Below are 19,019 nucleotides of genomic sequence, written 5' to 3' on the forward strand. Positions count from 1 at the left end.
CGAATAGCGTAGCCCTTATCGACACACCCCCCCTCCCACGCAGGCTGTCGCCTTCAGGTCCTCCTTCCACTGCTTGCGTCCGAGCTTCCCCCCAAGGTAGGTAGGTACATGTAGACCAGGCCAGGCAGGGCAAAGACAAGGCAAAGAGCCAGACCAGTCCGCAGCGTCCCCATTCAGACAAAGTCTCTCGCTCACCCTTCTGCCTTTCCACCATCTCCACCATCCCCAATCCACACTTCGTTCTCGTCACCCATCGCCTGTCGCCGTCTGAGTTCTTCTTTCCTCCCCTCCCACCCCCCCTCCCACCACTCCCACTCAACCTTCTTCTTTTCCCTCTTTCAGTCTTTTTCCGAAGGCCTTCTGGGTTTCTGCACATCTTGCTGTCATTGTCCCCCTTGTCGGTAGCCTGTCGCGTTCACGTCGTTCAGAGCATTCAACCTATTCGCTGTCTGCCCCCACAACGTCTACCGTCCTCTTGGTCAGGTTTGCTCGTGAGAAGAAAAAAAAAATCCTCCTTGCTTGCAGCTTGTCTACTTTGCATTCGGTCCGCTCCCTCTACGACCTCGACGCCAATTCGATCAACGCAAAGCGATTTCCTCGCCTTTCCCGACGACAATTCCATCCAACAGCGAACTGTCAGAAAGGTTCTTCTTGACGCAGCGACCCTCTCGACGTCATCCGTGTTCGTCGTTCCTACAGCCCGCCTACGCGCGTAACCCAAGTCAATCACCCTTAATCCCCCCCACATCTGCCTTCGCAGACCTCCATACAACCATTTCCCCTACGAGTACTACGACATCATCTCATCGGTATCCTTGAGTCTAGAACGTGTTTTTGTTGGCGCCCAAAAGTAAGTTGATTGTGTTGCGCATCTCCTTTGTTTGTCCCGGCTTGTCTGGCGGGAGTTTCCCATGGTCGCCGTCGCCGATTTGCCCCCCCAATGTCCTCCGACACCAGCTGTCGGCTCTTCCGGGTTGTCCATCGAAACCTCAGCGCAATGGCAACCACCTGGATCGCACGTGGCGGCTGCCTCGCTCTGCAACCGACAGCATGTCTTGTCAACGTTGCCACTGTCTGCTCCGGGCAGCGAAACTACTCGGGGTCCGTCCCCTCCTCAACGAAACCCCTCCATGCATGCACTTGGATCCTGGATCTTCGACCAACCCGTCAGTGTCGGTCGATCACGTTCCGACTGCCGACTGCCTGGACCCCACGACCTGCCGCCACCGAGACGTACGCTACTACTTGCTGCACGACGGTCATCGCGAATGAGGCGCGAAAGCCAGCGCACTGCAGACTCTCTTGCAAACCGGAGAAAAAAGCCTGAACCTCTGTGATGACGTCTCGCCGATCTCACTGAATGCTGTCCCCAGTATCCCCACTGGACGAAATGCAGACTATCACCAACTTCACCTCGGATAAAGGCCTTACCCTAGGCATGGAGTGGCAACATGCTCGTAACAACCCAACAAGTTTGCATTACGTCTGTGCTATTCTTCGAACCCAACACACGACAAATAGTATCGCGTCGGGATACAGCGTAGTGCACCGACAATTCTGCTTGCGCAAACTGGATACAACCTCCCCTGGGATTCACCACATCGACTGGCAGGAATAAAGGCTATCACGAATAGAATACCGAAAATATCGATATGTTGGAGAGCATCTTGACTCGCCTCGACATGGAGAGCAGGTCTGCACAGGCATTAGAGCGATTCGATTCTTTTCTTCGCAACAGACCCACAAAGCCCAGCAACACAGCTTTGACACCTGGATGGACAAGTGACTGGGATAATTGACTGTTGGGGCGGGACGCTGGATAGCACAAGATGTCGTCTTACTGCAATTGCTAACAATTGAAACAGGTCACGACATATTGCAGTCTCGAATATTCGACAATCCGCTGACGATTATCTTGACAAACGCTGTTTCCTCCGGTTTTCGGCGTATTCCTGAGGTTTCAAAAGTCGATTTGGAGCATCTTCTTGGAGTTGTTCGACGGCGGCTTTTCGCATTTTACTGAACGACCCTATCGGAGCGTATCCACTTCCACTTTACCAGGGTGTGCCGGCGTCAAGACATTCGTCTTTGCTACTTTCGATTCACGGAGTACGGGGTCAGTATACAGGTCGTTGTGCTCGATTCTTTCATCCGACTGCCCTTCGTGGTTTGACAAATCAGTTTTCTGTTTTGCGAAACGGTGTAACGGTATGTTTCTCGCAGTTTGATGAATTCAGTTCAGAACGAGTTGGGCTCGAAAAATACTCAGGGGACCCGACCCGGTGACCCTGAGCGTGTGGTGTGGTTCGTTTGGTCACAAATAGGCCACGACTGGTCACAATTCTGTGTGGTCAATGTGAACCAGAAGCACAAGCTAACGGGACATTGTCAAAAGATTACGATACAAGAGTTCCGACTTAACGTCACATTGAGATCAAGGCTTCTGACTTGTAAGTGGCTTCTGCAGCCGACATCGAATGCGTGATGCATTTTGCACCAGATGCTTACGCAGAGTACAGAGTTCTGATCTTGCTTTCTACGTCCAGTCGATACCCATCTGCTGTTCGTCCAATGTAAGCATACGCGGATTGTCTCTTTATGTTAGCCCTCGTATCCACTGTCCACACGCTTGGTACACCCATCGTGCATATGCGTCCTCTTTATGAGCCCCTCGTTCCCACTGGCTGTCATGGTCATGTTCTTAGTTGCAAGGCATTGCAATCCCTCCAACGCCTTCCCTATCACCATTCAAGGCCTCTCCTCGCCTGTCACACTCAGGCCAGCCACATGTGTGGGCAGGACCTCCGAGATCAAACCTTCCCACAAGGTTTTTGGTATAACCCTTGTCGGGCACCTTTTGTTAGGTTCTGTTGTTAAGAAGTCACTGTGGCGATGCGTCTTTCCACATGGCAAAACGTTGTTACACCGAGAATCTCGTGCAGGCAGCAGTCCATTCCAGTGAATGAGGCAAGAGCACGTTACTCACAGAGAGAAGGACCAAGCGCTTGCCCGAGCAACTTGTTCCTTCTTGCCCAGTTGTCTATGATCTCGCTATTGCTTTATGATTCGCCCGTGCCTTGTGAGTCCAAGCTGACAAGGTCAACCACTAGCTTCTCTACCCACAAATTCCGCTTCCTTCCGAAGTTTACCCACAACAGCCTTCAACCCTTAACCCTCCACACAACAAATTCCGAAGTTCTTCCGAGCTTCACTTGCACATCACACGATTTTACATCCTCACTGCAACCAGACGGAAACAATGGACGGCATGCAGCCCTACAACAACGGCACTCCGGGTGCCAACGGCGCAAACGGAGATGGTTATGGAACTCCCGTTGCTGCCGGCATGGGTTATCCGCCCAACGCCAACGAGCTCACTGGCCCTGGCAACTCCCCTGATGGCAACAAGACGACCCTCTGGTAAGTCAAGGCTTGCATGCATTGTATGTTGTAGCATTGCTGACCTCTTTCCTTCTTAAGGATGGGAGAACTCGAGCCTTGGATGGACGAGAACTTCATCAAGGGTGTCTTTGCCACTGCCACCGGTGAGCAGGTCAATGTGAAGGTCATCCGTGACAAGAGCTCTGGGTATGTTCCCTCTCCCATTTCCCCTTACAACATGGGACGTATCGGCCTCCTGCGAGATCGGCCATCAGCAGTCGAGGTTCTGCAGGCTCGTTTTATTTCGTGCAGGTCCGACTGACTCGTCTTAGCAATGCTGGATACTGCTTCGTTGAGTTCAACTCGACTGATGCTGCCTCCAAGGCTCTTGCCCTCAACGGCACTCCGGTCCCTAACTCGGCCCGTATGTTCAAGCTCAACTGGGCATCTGGCGGCGGTATCAACGATCGCCGGTAAGCACGATCACACTCAATCCACTGCTTTTACCCAGCTGACTCGTGCTTTCAGTGATGACCGCGGTCCCGAGTTCTCCATCTTCGTTGGCGACCTCGGCCCTGAGGTGAACGAATTCGTCCTCGTCTCGCTGTTTCAGGCTCGCTTCCCCTCCTGCAAGTCTGCTAAGATCATGACCGACGCTGTGACCGGACAGAGCCGTGGTTACGGCTTCGTTCGCTTCACGGACGAGCAGGACCAGCAGCGTGCTCTGGTCGAGATGCAGGGCGTCTACTGCGGTAACCGACCCATGCGCATCTCCACCGCGACGCCCAAGAACCGGTTGGTTTCCTCCCAGGAATTCTTTCTCCGGTCCCATACTGACATGTATAACAGTAACCACGGCCCCTACGGCGCCCAGCAGGGCCACCAGATGCCTCCTGCCATGCACCCTCACCAGCCTCAGGCCTTCTACGGTGTCCCCCCCGGTCCCCAGTTCAACCAGGGCTATGGCGCTGCTCCCCAATTCCAGCAGCAGCAGATGAACCAGTTCACCGACCCCAACAACACTACGGTTTTTGTTGGTGGTCTTTCTGGCTACGTTACCGAGGATGAGCTCCGCAGTTTCTTCCAGGGCTTCGGTGAGATCACCTACGTCAAGATCCCTCCTGGAAAGGGCTGCGGCTTTGTGCAATTTGTCCACCGCCACGCCGCTGAGATGGCCATCAACCAGATGCAAGGATACCCCATCGGTAACTCTCGCGTCCGTCTCAGCTGGGGCCGCTCGCAGAACAACTCGGGCGTTGGTACGCCTTACCGTCCTGCTCCTCCCCCTCCCCACTACTTCGGTCCTCCTGGCCCCGGTGGCCCTGGCTATGGCCCTCCCTTCGGCGGTCCCCCTGGCCCTCAGGGTCCTCCTGGTCCTCCTCAGGGCCCTCCCGGCGGCGGTCCTCCTCAGCAGGTTTGTGTACCCTAAGCATTTCCGGGCTGCATCGATCTGACATTTCTGCGCACAGTAAACGTGACCGGCATTTTCCCCCGACTTTGCACGCTTTCTTCGCCTCTTGCGCTTTCGCTTTCTCACCTCTGACATCCGTCATGGTCTAGCCTGTTGGCGTCTCGGCGAAGCGGAGTTTGGGATCTGGTCAAGACATCTGACCACAGCAGTTCATCCTCGATTTCCTTTGTCTTCACGCGTATGACGATTACGAAGCTTTGCGGCACTCGACAGTTCTTTCTACGCTCACTCGACGCACTGAAGGCTTGGTTTGCAATGCCCGTCCTTGCATACCACTCTACTCTGCCCTCCTTTGCGCTGATTTTGGCTTGGTTTACTCGGCTGCTTATGCTTAGTCTAGTCACACGATCAAATCTTAGTTTCTGCTTTTCCAGTGTTGTTTGCTCTTGCTTGGCGTCGTTTTCTTTCCACACCCCTGGGGCTCCATGCGTTACTTGTGTCTTGCTCTTCTGGATTTGGAACCGCATGCCTTGCTGGAACGGAAAAGCGCCTGTATTTTGTGACATCTACCTGAATGTCTGTGTGCTCATCTTGTGTATCTGCGTACAACTGACTAAACTGGGGCGTTTTCCTGATGATTCTGGTCTCAGCTGGTTTGCTACGGTGCGAATACCTGGGTCCGGCGGGTTGACTTGTTCGAGACGATGCTCATGGGGCGTACCAAGGTGGATAAAGAGTTGCAGAATCAGGACGAGGCTGTCAATATTATCTCTTGTGTTTGTAAGGCCGCTGCCCTCGACTCTCATCTTATGAAAACCCCTCCCCCTGTATTGATATCATGTCATTGTTGCGCGCGAGTATCGAAACGGACCATCTGTTTACTTTATGGAAGCACAGCACTGGAGAAAATTGACTTCCAAATAACCTTGACCCTCAGACGGTCCAAATTGCCACCGCATTGCAAGAACTTGAGCTCGGGGCGCTCTCGGATTGTTTGCTCGTGCCTTGACCCTGCAAGCTATCCGATTTCAAGCTGCGCACTGCAATATTACGGCGCTGCTGTGTACAGCTGTCGCCTAGAGAGGAGAGAGGCATATCGATGTCAGCGCCATGTTTCGATGATCGTTGAACCAAGCATCAAATGATTGCTACGAAATCTCTACTTCAGCCGGTGAAAGATATGTTCATGAAGTCCATCACAATCGTAAATCGTTCGTGCCAACCCGGTCAGCTAGATGCTTACTTTTTCCAACACTCGAAACTCGGCTCCTCAATCGTCTCGATCCGGGTAGTACGACAGCGGGTGGTAGGCGTCAAATTTCTCCTCAATCTTGGCACCCTCCCACGGGCTCGTGTCAATCTCAGCGATGGGGGTCGAGCACTTGGCCGCCAGCGCGGCCTGGGCCTCGGGGCTGTTGTAGGGCACGCAGGGGAGGCCGAGGTCGTCGCCGATGCCGTCGCAGATGATGACGGGCTCGCCGCCGCACGGCGACTTGACGTTGAAGTCCTTGATGACGATGTTGTCGCAGACGGCCGAGTCGGCCGTCGAGCAGGAGAGGCGGGCCACGGCGTTGCCGTAGACGCCCGACGTGTAGCCGGTGAAGTTCTCGAAGCGAATGTTCGTGATGTCCATGCCCGAGGGGTACTTGTTGCACTCCTCGACGGACTTGTTGAAGTAGCACGAGTCGAGGATGATGCCGTAGTCCATGCGGGCGACCCAGAAGTTCCTGCGCCTCTTGTTAGAAACCGACTCGTCAAGAGTTGGGGGGGTCCGGAGCTTGGTCGTACTTGAAGGTGACGTTGTTGACGTAGCCAGTGCCAATGTCGGCGCCGGCCCAGATCTTGATACGGGCGCCAGAGTACTGGGGAAAACGTAAGTATTTTTTCAGAGCTGCGGTGTTTGGTCATGAATAGTAGGGCTTACGTCGCCGTTCATCATCCAGACGTTCTCAATGTGGACGTCGTGCACGTTGGATACTTCACCCTTGTACTGACCGAGAGATCCCATCGACTAGACATCGTCAGCTTGACTGGTCTGGCTATGGCTAGTTTGCTCCAAGCTTACCTGGCCGTGAGTGCCGTTGCAGTACATGGTGTTGACGTAGAGGTCGGAGCTGTTGGGCTTGGGAGAGAAGCAGTCATCGTCAATGTTGACCCAAACGCGCTCGATGGAGACACTAGACGTGTTCATCGTGTTCATAAAGTCGGTGTTTTTGGGGATAATGCTGCCATTGTTGGAGAGAGCTGTAGCAATGACGTCGGTGTACCTGACGTTCTTGGCTAATGAATCGCGTTAGTGAGACAGACCTTGGCAAGCTTGATCGGGAGAATCAACGTACAGCTGACGATGAAGTTGTTCCAGCATGGAGAGTCCTTCAGATGGATACCAGAGACATCCAGGTTGGTGGTGTTCTCAGCATAGAACAGGATGGGTCGATAGTACTTGTTGCCGGGGTTCTACTAGAGTAAGTATTGGGAAGAAGGGGACGCTATTGTCATTGAGACAGCTGGACTTACCAGAATGCTGAAACATGTTAGCTGTCTGTCGAGAATGAGAGGAATTGGCTTACTTACGATCCCGTGCCGGCCTCAAACTCGTTCCACCAACGTTGGCCCTGGCCCTCGATGACACCCTCGCCGTAGATCTTGATATCGTGGCCGCCCCATTTCCCTTTTCATGTTGTCAGCACTGAGTTAGAAGGCCTTCGGAAAGATGTGTACTAACAGAACATAATGGAGCGCTGGAAGGGGTGGTACCATGCGTTCTCCTGCCAGTACTCGACGTCGTTTGTGAACTGCATGGCATCAGCAACCGCCAAACTCGAATATCTATGCCAACCGAACAAACCTTGATCTCGCCGTCCAAGCGGACGTGAATGTCACTTAGGCCCGTCAGATCCAAAACTTTGCCAATGACAAAGGTTTGTCCCTCGGGCAGGTAGAGGGTGCCGCCGTTGTTGGCCTCTTCGACACCCTTCTTGAACTCGGCTGACACGTCATCCTCGTCGTCCTCGGAGGCTCGAATCCTGACGATCTTGCGGCAGCCGGGCTTGGGGTTCTTGTAGGGGTGCTTGTCGCGGAACTCGAGCACATTTCTCGGGACACCTGGCGGTAGAGAGACGGCCTCGACGGCAGCCGTGGCCGCGACGGCAACGAAAGACAGGACCTGTGAGAAGCGCATGGCGGCAGAGTGTGTGATCGGGCGAGGGTCTTCTGTCTCAGAACTGCGATGACACCTTACCACCGAGCTGCATGGTGTGGACGAGGAGCTTGAGCACCTTTATACCCTTGACTCCCAGGCTGTTTATGATTCCTGGTGACCCGCAGGCATGGATTCCCCTCATCCTGGCGGAGGGTTCAGTGGGTATTCCGCTTGAGATACGGGGTTTCCAAGACGGACTGTCGGGACAGGGGGGAACGGTTCCATTGCTACTCGGGCTATCATCGTGGTTTGGGTTATGCGAGTGTGGGGCGGCATGTAGCCAACGCGTCTCCGAGTCCTTTGCGAGTACGGTAGAGAAGGCTGCGAGGAGGCCTTGAAGCTCTCATCAGGGCCCTCCATGAAAGCTCTCCCCGCCGGAAAAGCGATGCAGATGCCGATTGGATGCGGGTGAGGCTCTGGGGAAGCTTGGGGGAGGCCGGGGTAGCTCGGCGATGGCCCTGGTCGCGGTAGATTAAGGTCGTGGGGTGAAGATCCGTCAAATGTTATCGAGAGCCATTGGTGGAAGTTTCATGCAGGATATCTCCGATCCTGAGTGGGCTTGTCCCTGCAAGGCCTGAGTAGCTCGACGGGTCCTGCTTAGTCTGAGCCAAGATGCGTTTTGTTCGACTGGTTGCTCTGATGATATCAGGTTGTCGTTAACCGTTACTGGCCTGGCCTCAAGGTTATCGTTTGTTTAGGTGCGTGATACTTGGGGCTCTGTCTAGTCCTCTCTCTCCGTTCGTGGCGGTCGGTTAGCGGCCTAACTGCCGATCCCGGGGTGACGAGGTGGCGCCACAACAAATCAGGGGTACTTTGCAAAAGAGATGTCCTGGAGCAAGCAGGAGGCATCATGAATCTTTCACTAGACTGCATGGTTGACTTTGGTGAATAGAGACTGAAGATAACGGCGTTGACTGGAAGCGTTGACTGGAAGCTCAAACTATGTTAGTGACAAAGCTCTCCCATCGTGAACTGACCTCAGGCATTGGGCAAACGGATCGCGATTGGTTGTTTAAAACAACTGAGCAAGCAGCCTCGTGGGCTTCCCGATCGCGTGGTTCGTGGTCGCGTGCAGAGAGATGATCTCAAGGGTTTCACATGGGGAAGCGAACTTGCAGTCTGCGATCCCGACTGCTTGGGGCGGACCTATCCTTTACAACACCCCTGGCTTTCCCTGGAGGATGTCGCATTCAGCTGAAGTCACATATGGTTGAGTGCCATCGATCGCCTGCTACTGCAGGTGAGGCTGTCATCGCTATGTGGCTCACAACCTAGCGTGCAAAGTCGGCATCTTAAAAGTCTTTGTTTTCCTTCACGGACTACTACCACGAGGTGAATGCTGTGACAACAGATACCAAGCTGCATGGCACCATTGAAGTTTCGAGATTATAGAAAAGTCATGTATGTTCTTTTCGAGCAGATTTGGCTGTTCAGGAACTAAACCAAACAGTAAAGGCAAGAACCAGCCAGTATCATCTAATCGACAGAGAAGCGGTACCAGCTACAACTTTTTGTACTGTTAGTTGCAAAATTGGGATATGCCCTCAGCAGGAAATTGTGTCCTATTGTACTTTAAGTATGACAAAGAAGTAGGGAGGAATGTTGGTTTCACGACGTCATTAAAAGGTAGCGACTGCAAGTCTTCGGCCACATGATCTGGGCAATTTCCATCATGATTGTACAGGGTTAGGGTTGTTATGGCAGTCGACTTGCCAGGCTCAACTCCAAGCCGCAGCTCTGGCGTCAAGGGTTCCCAGCCCCCAACACCAATGCCGCAGGGTCATAGTCTCCCCCTGTTGAATATGCGAACATCACCAACAATGACGCTTGACAAGGGAGATACCCCTCTTGCACTATAAAAGCTGCATATGCGATAGTAGTCAAGGTCCGTTTCCGATCAGCCAACGGACACTGTCGACGCCCGTGGCGAACCTTCTTGTCTTTATCCGACCCGCCGGGGAAGCCCCTCACTACCCTGCCTCCCGCTGAATGGTGGCATTTCCATCACGGGCCTGGCGCATGCCACTTTACCAGTTTTGCGAGCAGATCAGCCTCCAAGTGCGTTGCCCAGCCTTCAAGACATATCACCGTCATCGGGCTCCGCTTCCCCGCCGAGTCATTTATGTGTGCTCCTCGTGCTGTTCGGGGCTGCTCCCGTGCAACGGTCTTGCAATCTGATCATTAGACTGATGAACGCCTGAGATCCCAGAGGTAGGTCGGCGTGTGAAGGTCTGGAAATACCCAATTAGTTTGCTTACTTTACCCAGAATGTGCCACTCAAGTGTGCAAATCGAGCGACTGATCTTATCGGCCAGTCAGGGCGAGGTCTGATTAAAATTCCTTTATTGAGTTCGGCAAGGACTTTCTCGCGACATTTCCGATACATATCATCGAGGTCATCGCGAAGGCTTCCTATGGTCACAGCATCGAGCATACAAGATTGATGCACGCGGTGACAACTACGTTGTTAAGATGTTGCAAACACCTGAGAGCCATTCGGATTTGGCAAAGCTGCCTATAAGCAAGTCTTAAGCACACTCAAGCACCTTTTTTCGGCTGGCGGATGGTCGTTGTTGCTACTGTTGTCCGTCAGTGTAGGGAGCATGTGTCTATTAGCATGGAGCAACCAGTCTTGATATATACATGTGACGAGACTGACACTCGGACAAGGAAGCTTGAATGGTAAAAGATACAAATCGGTCCCCGAAGTCGGCAGCCATTTCAGAAAGTCGTAGCACGAGAGTCGTGCACAAGCATGGTAGTTGGAAGTTGGATCCATTACTTGCTTTACGGCACTTTCGTCACTCTAATCTTAGCCATTCTGTTCCGTCGCCGATACCTCATACCAGGATAGCGTCGGCAGCGCGATAGTCCTCGGCCAGTCGCTCTGGCCCTAGAGGGCAGATACGCCTCAGTCACATCGTGGACAACCTCTCCGCCACTTGCTTCTGTTATCGATTCCACGCTATTTGAGTGCTACATAGTAGGCACGAGACCGATACAAATTGGTTGTTCTTAAGGCTGTCCGGCACCCACACGTGCGGCTGAGTCGGAGACGGCCATACCTCCTCACAACCTCCAGGTTCTGATTTGCTGAGATCGGTTGTCAGCACGGGTCCTATTACGCCGAGTCCTCTGGGTTTCCATCAGGGGTCAGGAGTAAAACATGGAAATACACCGCCATGTACTGGTCAAATGTTGCGAGGTTTTGCCAGCCAAGTCCTGTCACCTGTCTGTGTCTAGTCCTCGGGTCGAACTTTTCTGTGTCTTTCATTGATGATCAACCGCTTTCGTTGTCGCTTGCCATCGTCACCATGCGAGACCTCGTCTTGTTCTTGCTACTCTCTCGAATCGCCTGCGCCCAAGTCACACAGCATGTAACCGACCTCTCAATCTTTAGCCTCCTCGCCCCATGTGCCTCCTCCGCCATTGCGAACGAGGTCAACACCCTCACAGCCTCCACTGCCATTGGATGTGGCACCGCCGACCCTGAATTGCAATCTTGCATCTGCTCGCAGAGCGACGTCTCAAGCCAGGTCACGAAGAATGTGTCTGAAGCTGTGCAGAGCCGCTGTGGCCAGAGCGCCACGGATGATCTATGGAGTGCCTCTGAGGTGATGAGGAAGTTCTGCAATCCGGGCGAGGCAGTGATACTTCCGACACCGACGACGAATACAGTGACACAGTTCATCACCGACATGGACAAGATGAGCTTCCTGCCACCCTGTGTATACTCTGGGATATCATGGGTCGTCATGTTCTCGGTACAGTCCCCCCACGGCCACGGACCCGAATCAGAGCCCTGACGGAACTGCAGGCTTCGTCGCACTGCCCCCGAAGCGCAAGCCTGTATGCGCCTTGCGTGTGCAGCAAGAGCGACGTTGTTGACCTGGTTCGTTCGAACCTGACAAGCAGAATCCTCGATCGATGCGACAACAGGGAAGACGTCGAATTGGCCGACCAAGTGTACTCAGAGTACTGCGCCATGAATAATGGTACCACAGCCTTTGCGGCGGTCGCCATGCCGCCGGGAGACAGTACGTACATGAACGAGAAAGATGTTGAAAAGCACAGCGTACAGGCACTAACTCGCTGCAGTGACATATCACATCACGGCCTTATCCCAATACTCTTCTCTTCCCGAGTGCGCCAGAGAGGCTGTTTCAAGCGCTGTTATTGATGTGAGTCTCGGCAATGGCGCTCCTCAAAGATCGAAAAAGAAGTCTGACGATCGCTGCAGCAAACAAGCTGGAACTGTGCTGCAGGCCCACAAGCCATTGCCTCCTGTGTGTGCATCAAGGAGGGAATGCTCCACAAGGTCTATGAGAGCATGACAGCACGTGCAGGAATCAACTGCGGCTTCACGAACAAGGAGCCCGTGTATTCAGCCATCGATGTACTGAACTACTACTGCAGCGCCGCCGAGAACAAGGTTGTTGCGCTGGTCACTGATACGGCCACCCAACTGTACCCTACAGCCTCGGAAGGCGGAGGAGCTGGGGCGGATGGCGCGAGGCAGACGGGGGGTAATTCCGAAAACGGTGACCAAGGTGAGAGCGATTCAGCAGTTGGTCCGGGAGTCATTGCTGGCGCTGTCGTTGGGGGCGTTGTTGGCCTTGCTGCCATCATTGGGGCCGTCGTCTGGTTTGTGCGGCGACGCAGGAGGGCGCACGATGCTGGGATGGTCGTCGTTGCGCCTCCCGGTGACTACCTCAAGCCAGAGCTTGACGGCAGCGGACAGAATGCACCTCGCGCCGAGCTTGGTGCTCTAGCGAGCAGCTTCACACCGACCCAAAAGTCATTGTCACCTGGCCAGGAGATTGGCGGTTCTGAACTCCTGGGCACAACAGTAGTTTCGGCAGGATGGCACGGCCCGCCAGCGGAACTTAGTGGGGATACTTATGAAGGACGCAGGCTTTGAAAGATGGATAGATTGGTAGATATAATCATGTCGCCGTAGAGGCGTTTATCGTGGGTAGAGCTTGAGCGATACTTCCTAAGCTTCGTAAGAGACCAAAGTCTTTCGGCGTGGCAACCCAGTGCTCCTCCTAAAGCAGCACGAGTTGCCCGCCTTGGTATTCCAGTCGGCTTGAAGTCTTGATCATTTCACCAGGCCAGAGCCGTAGTCCGTTCTTATTACCAAGCTATCAGACTTGCTTCTGCGCGCAATCCATCTGTGGCGTGGTTGTGGCCCCTTGGTAATTTCCTGGCTCCCGCAGCGCTTCCAGCATGTTAGAGCCTCTCTTCCGCCATGATTGTGATGACATCTCCGCCGAGAAGCACCTGGATAATTTGTAGTAGCCGCACTCTTGCCAAAGCTCACATCACACTTTGGCCAGCGGCTTCTTGTTGATTCTCGCCCGCATCAGTGCCGCCAAAGCCGTCGCGATCAGAGTCACCGAGCCCGCATAGAACATGGCTGGCCTGTACGCGTGCAAGCCGACCTCTGTACCGCCGTATGCTTCGAGCAAGGAGCCAGCAATGGGTGCGCCCTACCAATGGTCAATCAATGAAAGCTCCGCGTAGACTAGGCAAACACTCACAAAAAGATAGCCAAACACCCATCCCGTGACGATCATGCCCATGGCCGTGGAGACGCGAGCAGACCCGAATACGTTGCCCACCACCGTCGGCATGGTTGCAAACACACCGCCATTCGTGAGTCCGTTGAGAATGGCAAACACCACCAATGGCGCAAGGCTGGTGGATGCCGGCCACAGCGCGATCATGCTCAGCGCGTTAATGATGAGGAACATCGACAACGTGTTGAGTGACCCTAGAATGTCGCACAGGTAGCCGCTAAGGATGCGGCCGATGGCCGACGAGAAGTTGAAGCCCGCCAAGACGGCGGCACCTGTCGAGCTGCTCAGGCCCATGGACCGTCCGTAAAGGGGGATGAAGAAGGGGGGCACGAATAGGGGGAACACGCCCACCAGGCCCACCAAGAACAGGATGCCGAAGTTGGGCTGCCGGAAGAGCGTCCAGTCGACGAGTCCGGTGGCCTGGATAGGCGTGCGCTCAACAATGAGCCACGCGGCCGGAAGACCCGTGACGGCGAGCGCGATACCGGTGATGCGAAACGCCCATTTTACCCCGTACTGCTCAATCATGGCATTGGCGGCGATGCTCATGACGGCGCCGCCGAGACCGCCGCCCGCGTACACAATGCCGTTGGCCAGGCCGCGTTTCCTCTTGAAGTACTGTGCTGGCGCTAGCGAGATGGCCATGAAGCCCGCGCTCATGCCCACGCCGAGCAGGATGCCCGGCAGGAAGAAGAGGCCGACGGCGCTGTCGGCAACGAAGCCGGCGCCGATCTGAGACACCGAGTTCATCGCGACGCCTGCGAGCGCCATCTTCCTCGTTCCCAGCGACCGCATGGCCCACGCAGCGAACAGGGCGACGACCGACATGAGCGCCGGCGACAGCGAGCCGCAGAATGAGAGCACCAGTGGCGACCCGACGCCCCGTTCCACCAAGGCGCCCTGGTACACGCCCCAGCAGTAGCTGATGCCGATGTTCCAAAAGGCCACGACCGCGCAGGCCATGACAATGACCCAGCCGTAGCCGCCGTCGGGAACGGTGCTGTCGGCCAGGCGCGACGCCTCGAGTGCTGGGTCGGGGTCGGTCAGCCTCGTCGTATCTTCCAGTCGGCCAGCCCGGGTTTGGCGCAGAGTGGACCACCGGCTCTGGCTGTCGAGAGCGCTGGAACGGAGATCCTCCAATCCATATTCAGTTGCCGCCGTTGTCGTTGTTGCAGACATTTTGTCGATTGTCGAGAGATGTGCTGTCGTGAAATCGGTTCAACTCCATCGCTGCAGAGGAAAGGGCTTTATTTCATAGTTTGCTGGACGCTTAAACTACCCTTCCTACCGCCGAATGGTGACTCAATAGGGCGCATGTCGACAAAGGGCGCGTTTGATGATGGAGGACGAATTAATTTTAGTCTCCGTTACCGCATGCTCTCGGCGTAAGCTCTCGGAGTTAGGTTTGACCAACATTTTAGATCATCTTGCCGCCAGCTGCTGCATATACTTGGGGCTCATGACGTCTATTTAATGTGCATATGATGAATCATAAGAGGTGAGCTGATGTGGCCGGAAGTCTGAGGCCTGTAGGTCGGCGTGAACTAGACTACCTAGGTACTCTGAAATGGAGTGCGCCATACATAGATCGAGGGGCGCGGCCTAGCGAATCTCTTTTGTATGCATTTCCTCTCGTCAGCCCCTCAACCTCCACAGAACCCAGCCCAGGAGTCCACCAGATGTGATCCAATGACCCCAAGCCCTATAGCGAAGAGCGCCTCCCCCGCACATCCACACCACCAGTCCATCGCCGAGCCTCACCGCCGACAAGATGGCAGCACATGTCGTGACCGCTTTGTGGTTGTCTTGCCACTGTAGTCCTGCCAGCGTCAGGCCATAGCTGACTTCGCGGATGCCCTTGAACAGCATCAATGGTGACGCGGTGCCGATTGACGTGTCGCGCGAGGGCGAGGGCGAGGGCGAGGGCGTTGCATTTACAGGCTCCAGTGGCAGGCCGACATGAGCGTATTCTTCTGTGGGCTTCGCAATTGCCATGAGTCCGCGGCCGATGCAGGCAGCGCCGAGTATGTATGCTGGGACTTGCGAGGGCGCCATAGTGTCAAGTGAGGTTGTGAATGTTGTAGAAGCGCTGGGTATGGTTGTCCACTGCAGATGCGCCGGAGACAGACTTGATCGCATTGCCGCGTCAGCACGGCAGGATCCTATCTACGATGTGATCCCGCCAACGCGTGAATAGACTTGCTGACACGAGCCATTTCGCTGCGCCTGTCTCCCATGTTCCACATGATCACCAACTGATTTTCACCTTCAAAAGAACGATTCCAGGATGAGATACATTTCAACAACTGACGTGCTTAGGGTCATCAGTGTAGGCATTTTTGAAGCACGTAACGGTTTGCTGGACCTCAATGATGGATTTCACGCCCACGCTAAGCGGCTCACCAGCCATGATACGGAGTTACGTGCATCGCATCCATGATATCTTACATGCCCTCCCTCGTCCCATATCCTAGGTGCCCAATGCAATTTTCGACCTGGGTCACCGCAGCGTAGCCACTACTAAGCGCCGTGGGCACAAATGAGGTCCTGGCGACTTGCACGTAGAGCGTTGTCTACTACGTCTCTAGATTGAAAAGTGACTCGACTACCTCGACTACCCGCACAAGCCGCACAATAGCACCCGGCATCACTCAAAACTTAGCGATTATGAGCACTTGGAGGCTATCTCGGGCACTACTAGTACGGAGCCACGTTGCCAGCATCCTTGTTCAAGATCCAGAGCTGGAGCCAGCAGAGCACTGCCTTGCACGCAAAGAGGATACTTATATCATTGGCAAGGACGATAAACACAGCCGCGCCCGGATAAGACTGTTTGGATATAAAAGGAGGAGGAAAAGACTCGGCGGGGATCAAGGCGGAAGAAGGTATCTCGAGTTTGTAGAAGCTGTCAGAAGCCATGGATTTGGAGGCGGAGCCAAAAAGAGAATGCATGACGGCAAAGACCGACGCAGAGTGTCATAAGATGAGCTGTGAAGGCTCTGTTTTGAATGTCTTTTTTTTTTTTTTTTTTTTTTTTTTTTTTTTTTTTGGCAAAAAGGGGCAATTTCCAAACTTCAAACTCCTGATGCGCAATCATGTCTGGTAACCAATGTCGGATTGCTCTTGTTTGTGGCTACAACAGCCTTGACATGGTTGTAGTCCTGGATTCTTAACATCACAAACTTGGTGGTGTGAAGTGCATTCGCCCTCTGACCAGTACCAGCTCACTCGCCAGCTGATGCAATCCTCTGTCTGCCACCCACCCACTCATACAAGAGATAACAGCAATTGAAACGATCGACTCAAATCAACATACCGCAAGCGGGCGATGACGGTGCAGACAATCAATCTTCAACGGCATAGTGGAGCCAAGTGTTGGCGCACACAAATGCCCGGCGTCAGCCCGTCACCCACGGACAACACGAAGACAACCCGGACAGTGACCACCGGCAGGCCGGCATCCTGGCGCGTTTACCCGCTCTGTTCCTGAGTCCGACGGTTTACGTTGCCATGTGACACCCATCCGCCGCGTCTGAGCCTGACCTGAAAGGAGTCCAACGTCTCCACTCCAGCCAAAGAAAAGGCCACAGATCACGCCACTTTTGACGCATCCCAGGTTGGCACGAGCGGCAACCCCATCACATCACCGAGGCATATCCGCCCGACCGACGAAAGGGAGCATAAGAACGGCGGTGACCCCCCGAGCGCTGGCTGAGTCGGTCTGGTCGGTCTGTCAAACTCCGTGGGGAGAGGAATTGGCAAAGCATCGTACCGCGCTGCAACGTGTACCCAACCGAGATCCCGAGCGACCATCACTCCTCTTCCCACGGGCAGCATCACACAGCAAGTACACAAACAAGGATTGCGACAGGTAGGCAGACCTGGTGCGTCCGCTGGCTTGGGAGGGGCTCCAGCTGATGATGCTGGACAGTATCAGAGCTTGACGACACCTTGACGACACGAGTACACACCCGACACAGCCATACGAAGACCGATTCCCCGACTTCGCAATGTGGATCACGCGACTCGTCTCCATGACCAACTTCGCCGTGGCTTCGTCGGCACTCGGTTTCCAGGTCTTCGTTCTGTACCCCTGGCACGAGCAGCTGCAGCGCGACTTTGAGGACCTCAAGAAGGAACACCTGCGAGTCCTGGATGCCATCCGTGACATGGATGTCGAGGTCAAGCACGAAGCGAGCCGGTCCGTCTTGCAGCGGCTAGGATGGCGCCAATAATGGAGGTCAATTTTGGATGAGAAACGAACAGACGATCTTGGGAGTGTAGAAAACTAGAAATACCCAGTCTTGCGACTCCAATCGATTGCCAGCAGATTCTTAGCCAGCGCTTTTGCAGAATTGCAGTGCCGAAGACCACGAAACGCGATCCATGACTAAGTGATACAATGCCCCATGGTATTGGACAGCAAGTGGTACGAGCAGGCTATCGGATGCTTGACCCTCGACTAAGGCTCTCGCTGGCTCCGGTATCATTGCAAGACAACCCATGTAGTTGCGTCTCTGATGTGACAGATAGAGAGCCGAGTAGCTTGTAGAGTGTATAACACGACGTAGGCACCTGTCGCGGTTCCGACAGCATGGGTGGCCTGAAGCTACGATCAGATGCCTCAAAGAGGAGCAATGCTTCCGTCATGAACGCGGAATATCTGACCTCCGACAACATACCAAGCCACTGCAATCTAGGTTCAACACGCTCATGTTTGCTGCATTGTTCACCACGGCTCGCCTCAACGCCTTCTCTCACTTCATATACCTCGGCCTCCTAACCGGAAGAAATCGAAGCGCCTGTCACAGCATTCACTAAGACTCATGGGTCCAGGAGGGCAAAGCTCCTGAGAAGTACTGAACTCCCTCAGCGATGACGTTCAGGAACCCCCTCACCCGTTCAATCCCCAAGGAATCTTCCCCGGCTGGGGTCCTTGCAGGCGGAGAGACTGCAGCTCTCCCTGCAACAGCACCGAGCCATCTCAGCTTCTCAGACGCGCTGCGTCAATGTCCTCTAAGGGGGCAGATGCCCCGGGCCTTCTATCAGTCACCATGCGGAAACAGGAAGTGGGAGAAGTCTTGCACTCAGACATTCAACTCTGCAAATGCGTATTGCGATATCAACCAGTCATGACTCCAGCACAACGCTTGGCTAACATTGTGAAGCAAGGCCTGCCAACCCTGTCAGAGAAGTAAATGTCACGTCATTGTTGGACTGTTGGCACGACTTTTGCGGGTTCATTAACTGATTTTTTGGTATTCATCTCTTCATCTTCTCGCTCTCGCAAATCATGCTGATTCTAATCATACAAAACTGTAATCGAAGGGCATTGTCACTCCACAATGCCCGGACGCCGGTCTCATGCTCTGTAATGAATGACGGGGTATCGTACCATCTCTGAACGCCACACTAATGAAAATGAAAATGAAAATGAAAACAA

The 19,019-nt window shown here is 54.2% G+C and overlaps 7 protein-coding genes across 7 annotated transcripts; 4 read left to right on the top strand and 3 right to left on the bottom strand.

The window, feature by feature from the left end:
- Positions 1-3,259: 3,259 nt before the first annotated feature.
- On the top strand, positions 3,260-4,810 carry VDAG_02878 (RNA-binding post-transcriptional regulator csx1; the record flags this gene model as incomplete). Its single annotated transcript, XM_009653531.1, has 5 exons — positions 3,260-3,420; positions 3,481-3,588; positions 3,714-3,854; positions 3,910-4,176; positions 4,231-4,810. 5 exons carry the CDS (start codon positions 3,260-3,262, stop codon positions 4,808-4,810), a joined length of 1,257 nt encoding a protein of 418 aa, XP_009651826.1.
- Positions 4,811-6,062: 1,252 nt separating this feature from the next.
- VDAG_02879 (exopolygalacturonase) lies at positions 6,063-7,973 on the bottom strand (the record flags this gene model as incomplete). The annotated part of the gene is made up of 8 exons (XM_009653532.1): positions 6,063-6,569; positions 6,717-6,803; positions 6,858-7,036; positions 7,132-7,249; positions 7,310-7,334; positions 7,367-7,463; positions 7,518-7,587; positions 7,641-7,973. The coding sequence occupies 8 exons, from the start codon at positions 7,971-7,973 to the stop codon at positions 6,063-6,065; spliced, it is 1,416 nt and encodes a 471-aa protein (XP_009651827.1).
- A 3,335-nt stretch (positions 7,974-11,308) lies between these two features.
- VDAG_02880 (uncharacterized protein) lies at positions 11,309-12,915 on the top strand (the record flags this gene model as incomplete). Its single annotated transcript, XM_009653533.1, has 4 exons — positions 11,309-11,758; positions 11,812-12,031; positions 12,093-12,175; positions 12,235-12,915. 4 exons carry the CDS (start codon positions 11,309-11,311, stop codon positions 12,913-12,915), a joined length of 1,434 nt encoding a protein of 477 aa, XP_009651828.1.
- VDAG_02881 (uncharacterized protein) lies at positions 12,914-14,755 on the bottom strand (the record flags this gene model as incomplete). Its single annotated transcript, XM_009653534.1, has 2 exons — positions 12,914-13,486; positions 13,538-14,755. The coding sequence occupies 2 exons, from the start codon at positions 14,753-14,755 to the stop codon at positions 13,319-13,321; spliced, it is 1,386 nt and encodes a 461-aa protein (XP_009651829.1). The 3' UTR covers positions 12,914-13,318.
- Positions 14,756-15,211: 456 nt separating this feature from the next.
- Positions 15,212-15,631, bottom strand: VDAG_02882 (uncharacterized protein; the record flags this gene model as incomplete). The annotated part of the gene is made up of 1 exon (XM_009653535.1): positions 15,212-15,631. The coding sequence occupies one exon, from the start codon at positions 15,629-15,631 to the stop codon at positions 15,212-15,214; it is 420 nt and encodes a 139-aa protein (XP_009651830.1).
- Positions 15,632-16,554: 923 nt separating this feature from the next.
- On the top strand, positions 16,555-17,291 carry VDAG_02883 (uncharacterized protein; the record flags this gene model as incomplete). The annotated part of the gene is made up of 3 exons (XM_009653536.1): positions 16,555-16,701; positions 17,004-17,074; positions 17,127-17,291. Exons 1-3 carry the CDS (start codon positions 16,686-16,688, stop codon positions 17,289-17,291), a joined length of 252 nt encoding a protein of 83 aa, XP_009651831.1. The 5' UTR covers positions 16,555-16,685.
- A 3-nt stretch (positions 17,292-17,294) lies between these two features.
- Positions 17,295-17,948, top strand: VDAG_02884 (uncharacterized protein). The gene is made up of 2 exons (XM_009653537.1): positions 17,295-17,447; positions 17,508-17,948. Exon 2 carries the CDS (start codon positions 17,611-17,613, stop codon positions 17,809-17,811), a length of 201 nt encoding a protein of 66 aa, XP_009651832.1. The 5' UTR covers positions 17,295-17,447; positions 17,508-17,610; the 3' UTR covers positions 17,812-17,948.
- Positions 17,949-19,019: the final 1,071 nt, after the last annotated feature.

Source organism: Verticillium dahliae, genomic scaffold, assembly GCF_000150675.1.
Source record: "Verticillium dahliae VdLs.17 supercont1.4 genomic scaffold, whole genome shotgun sequence".
Lineage (NCBI taxonomy): Eukaryota > Fungi > Ascomycota > Sordariomycetes > Glomerellales > Plectosphaerellaceae > Verticillium > Verticillium dahliae.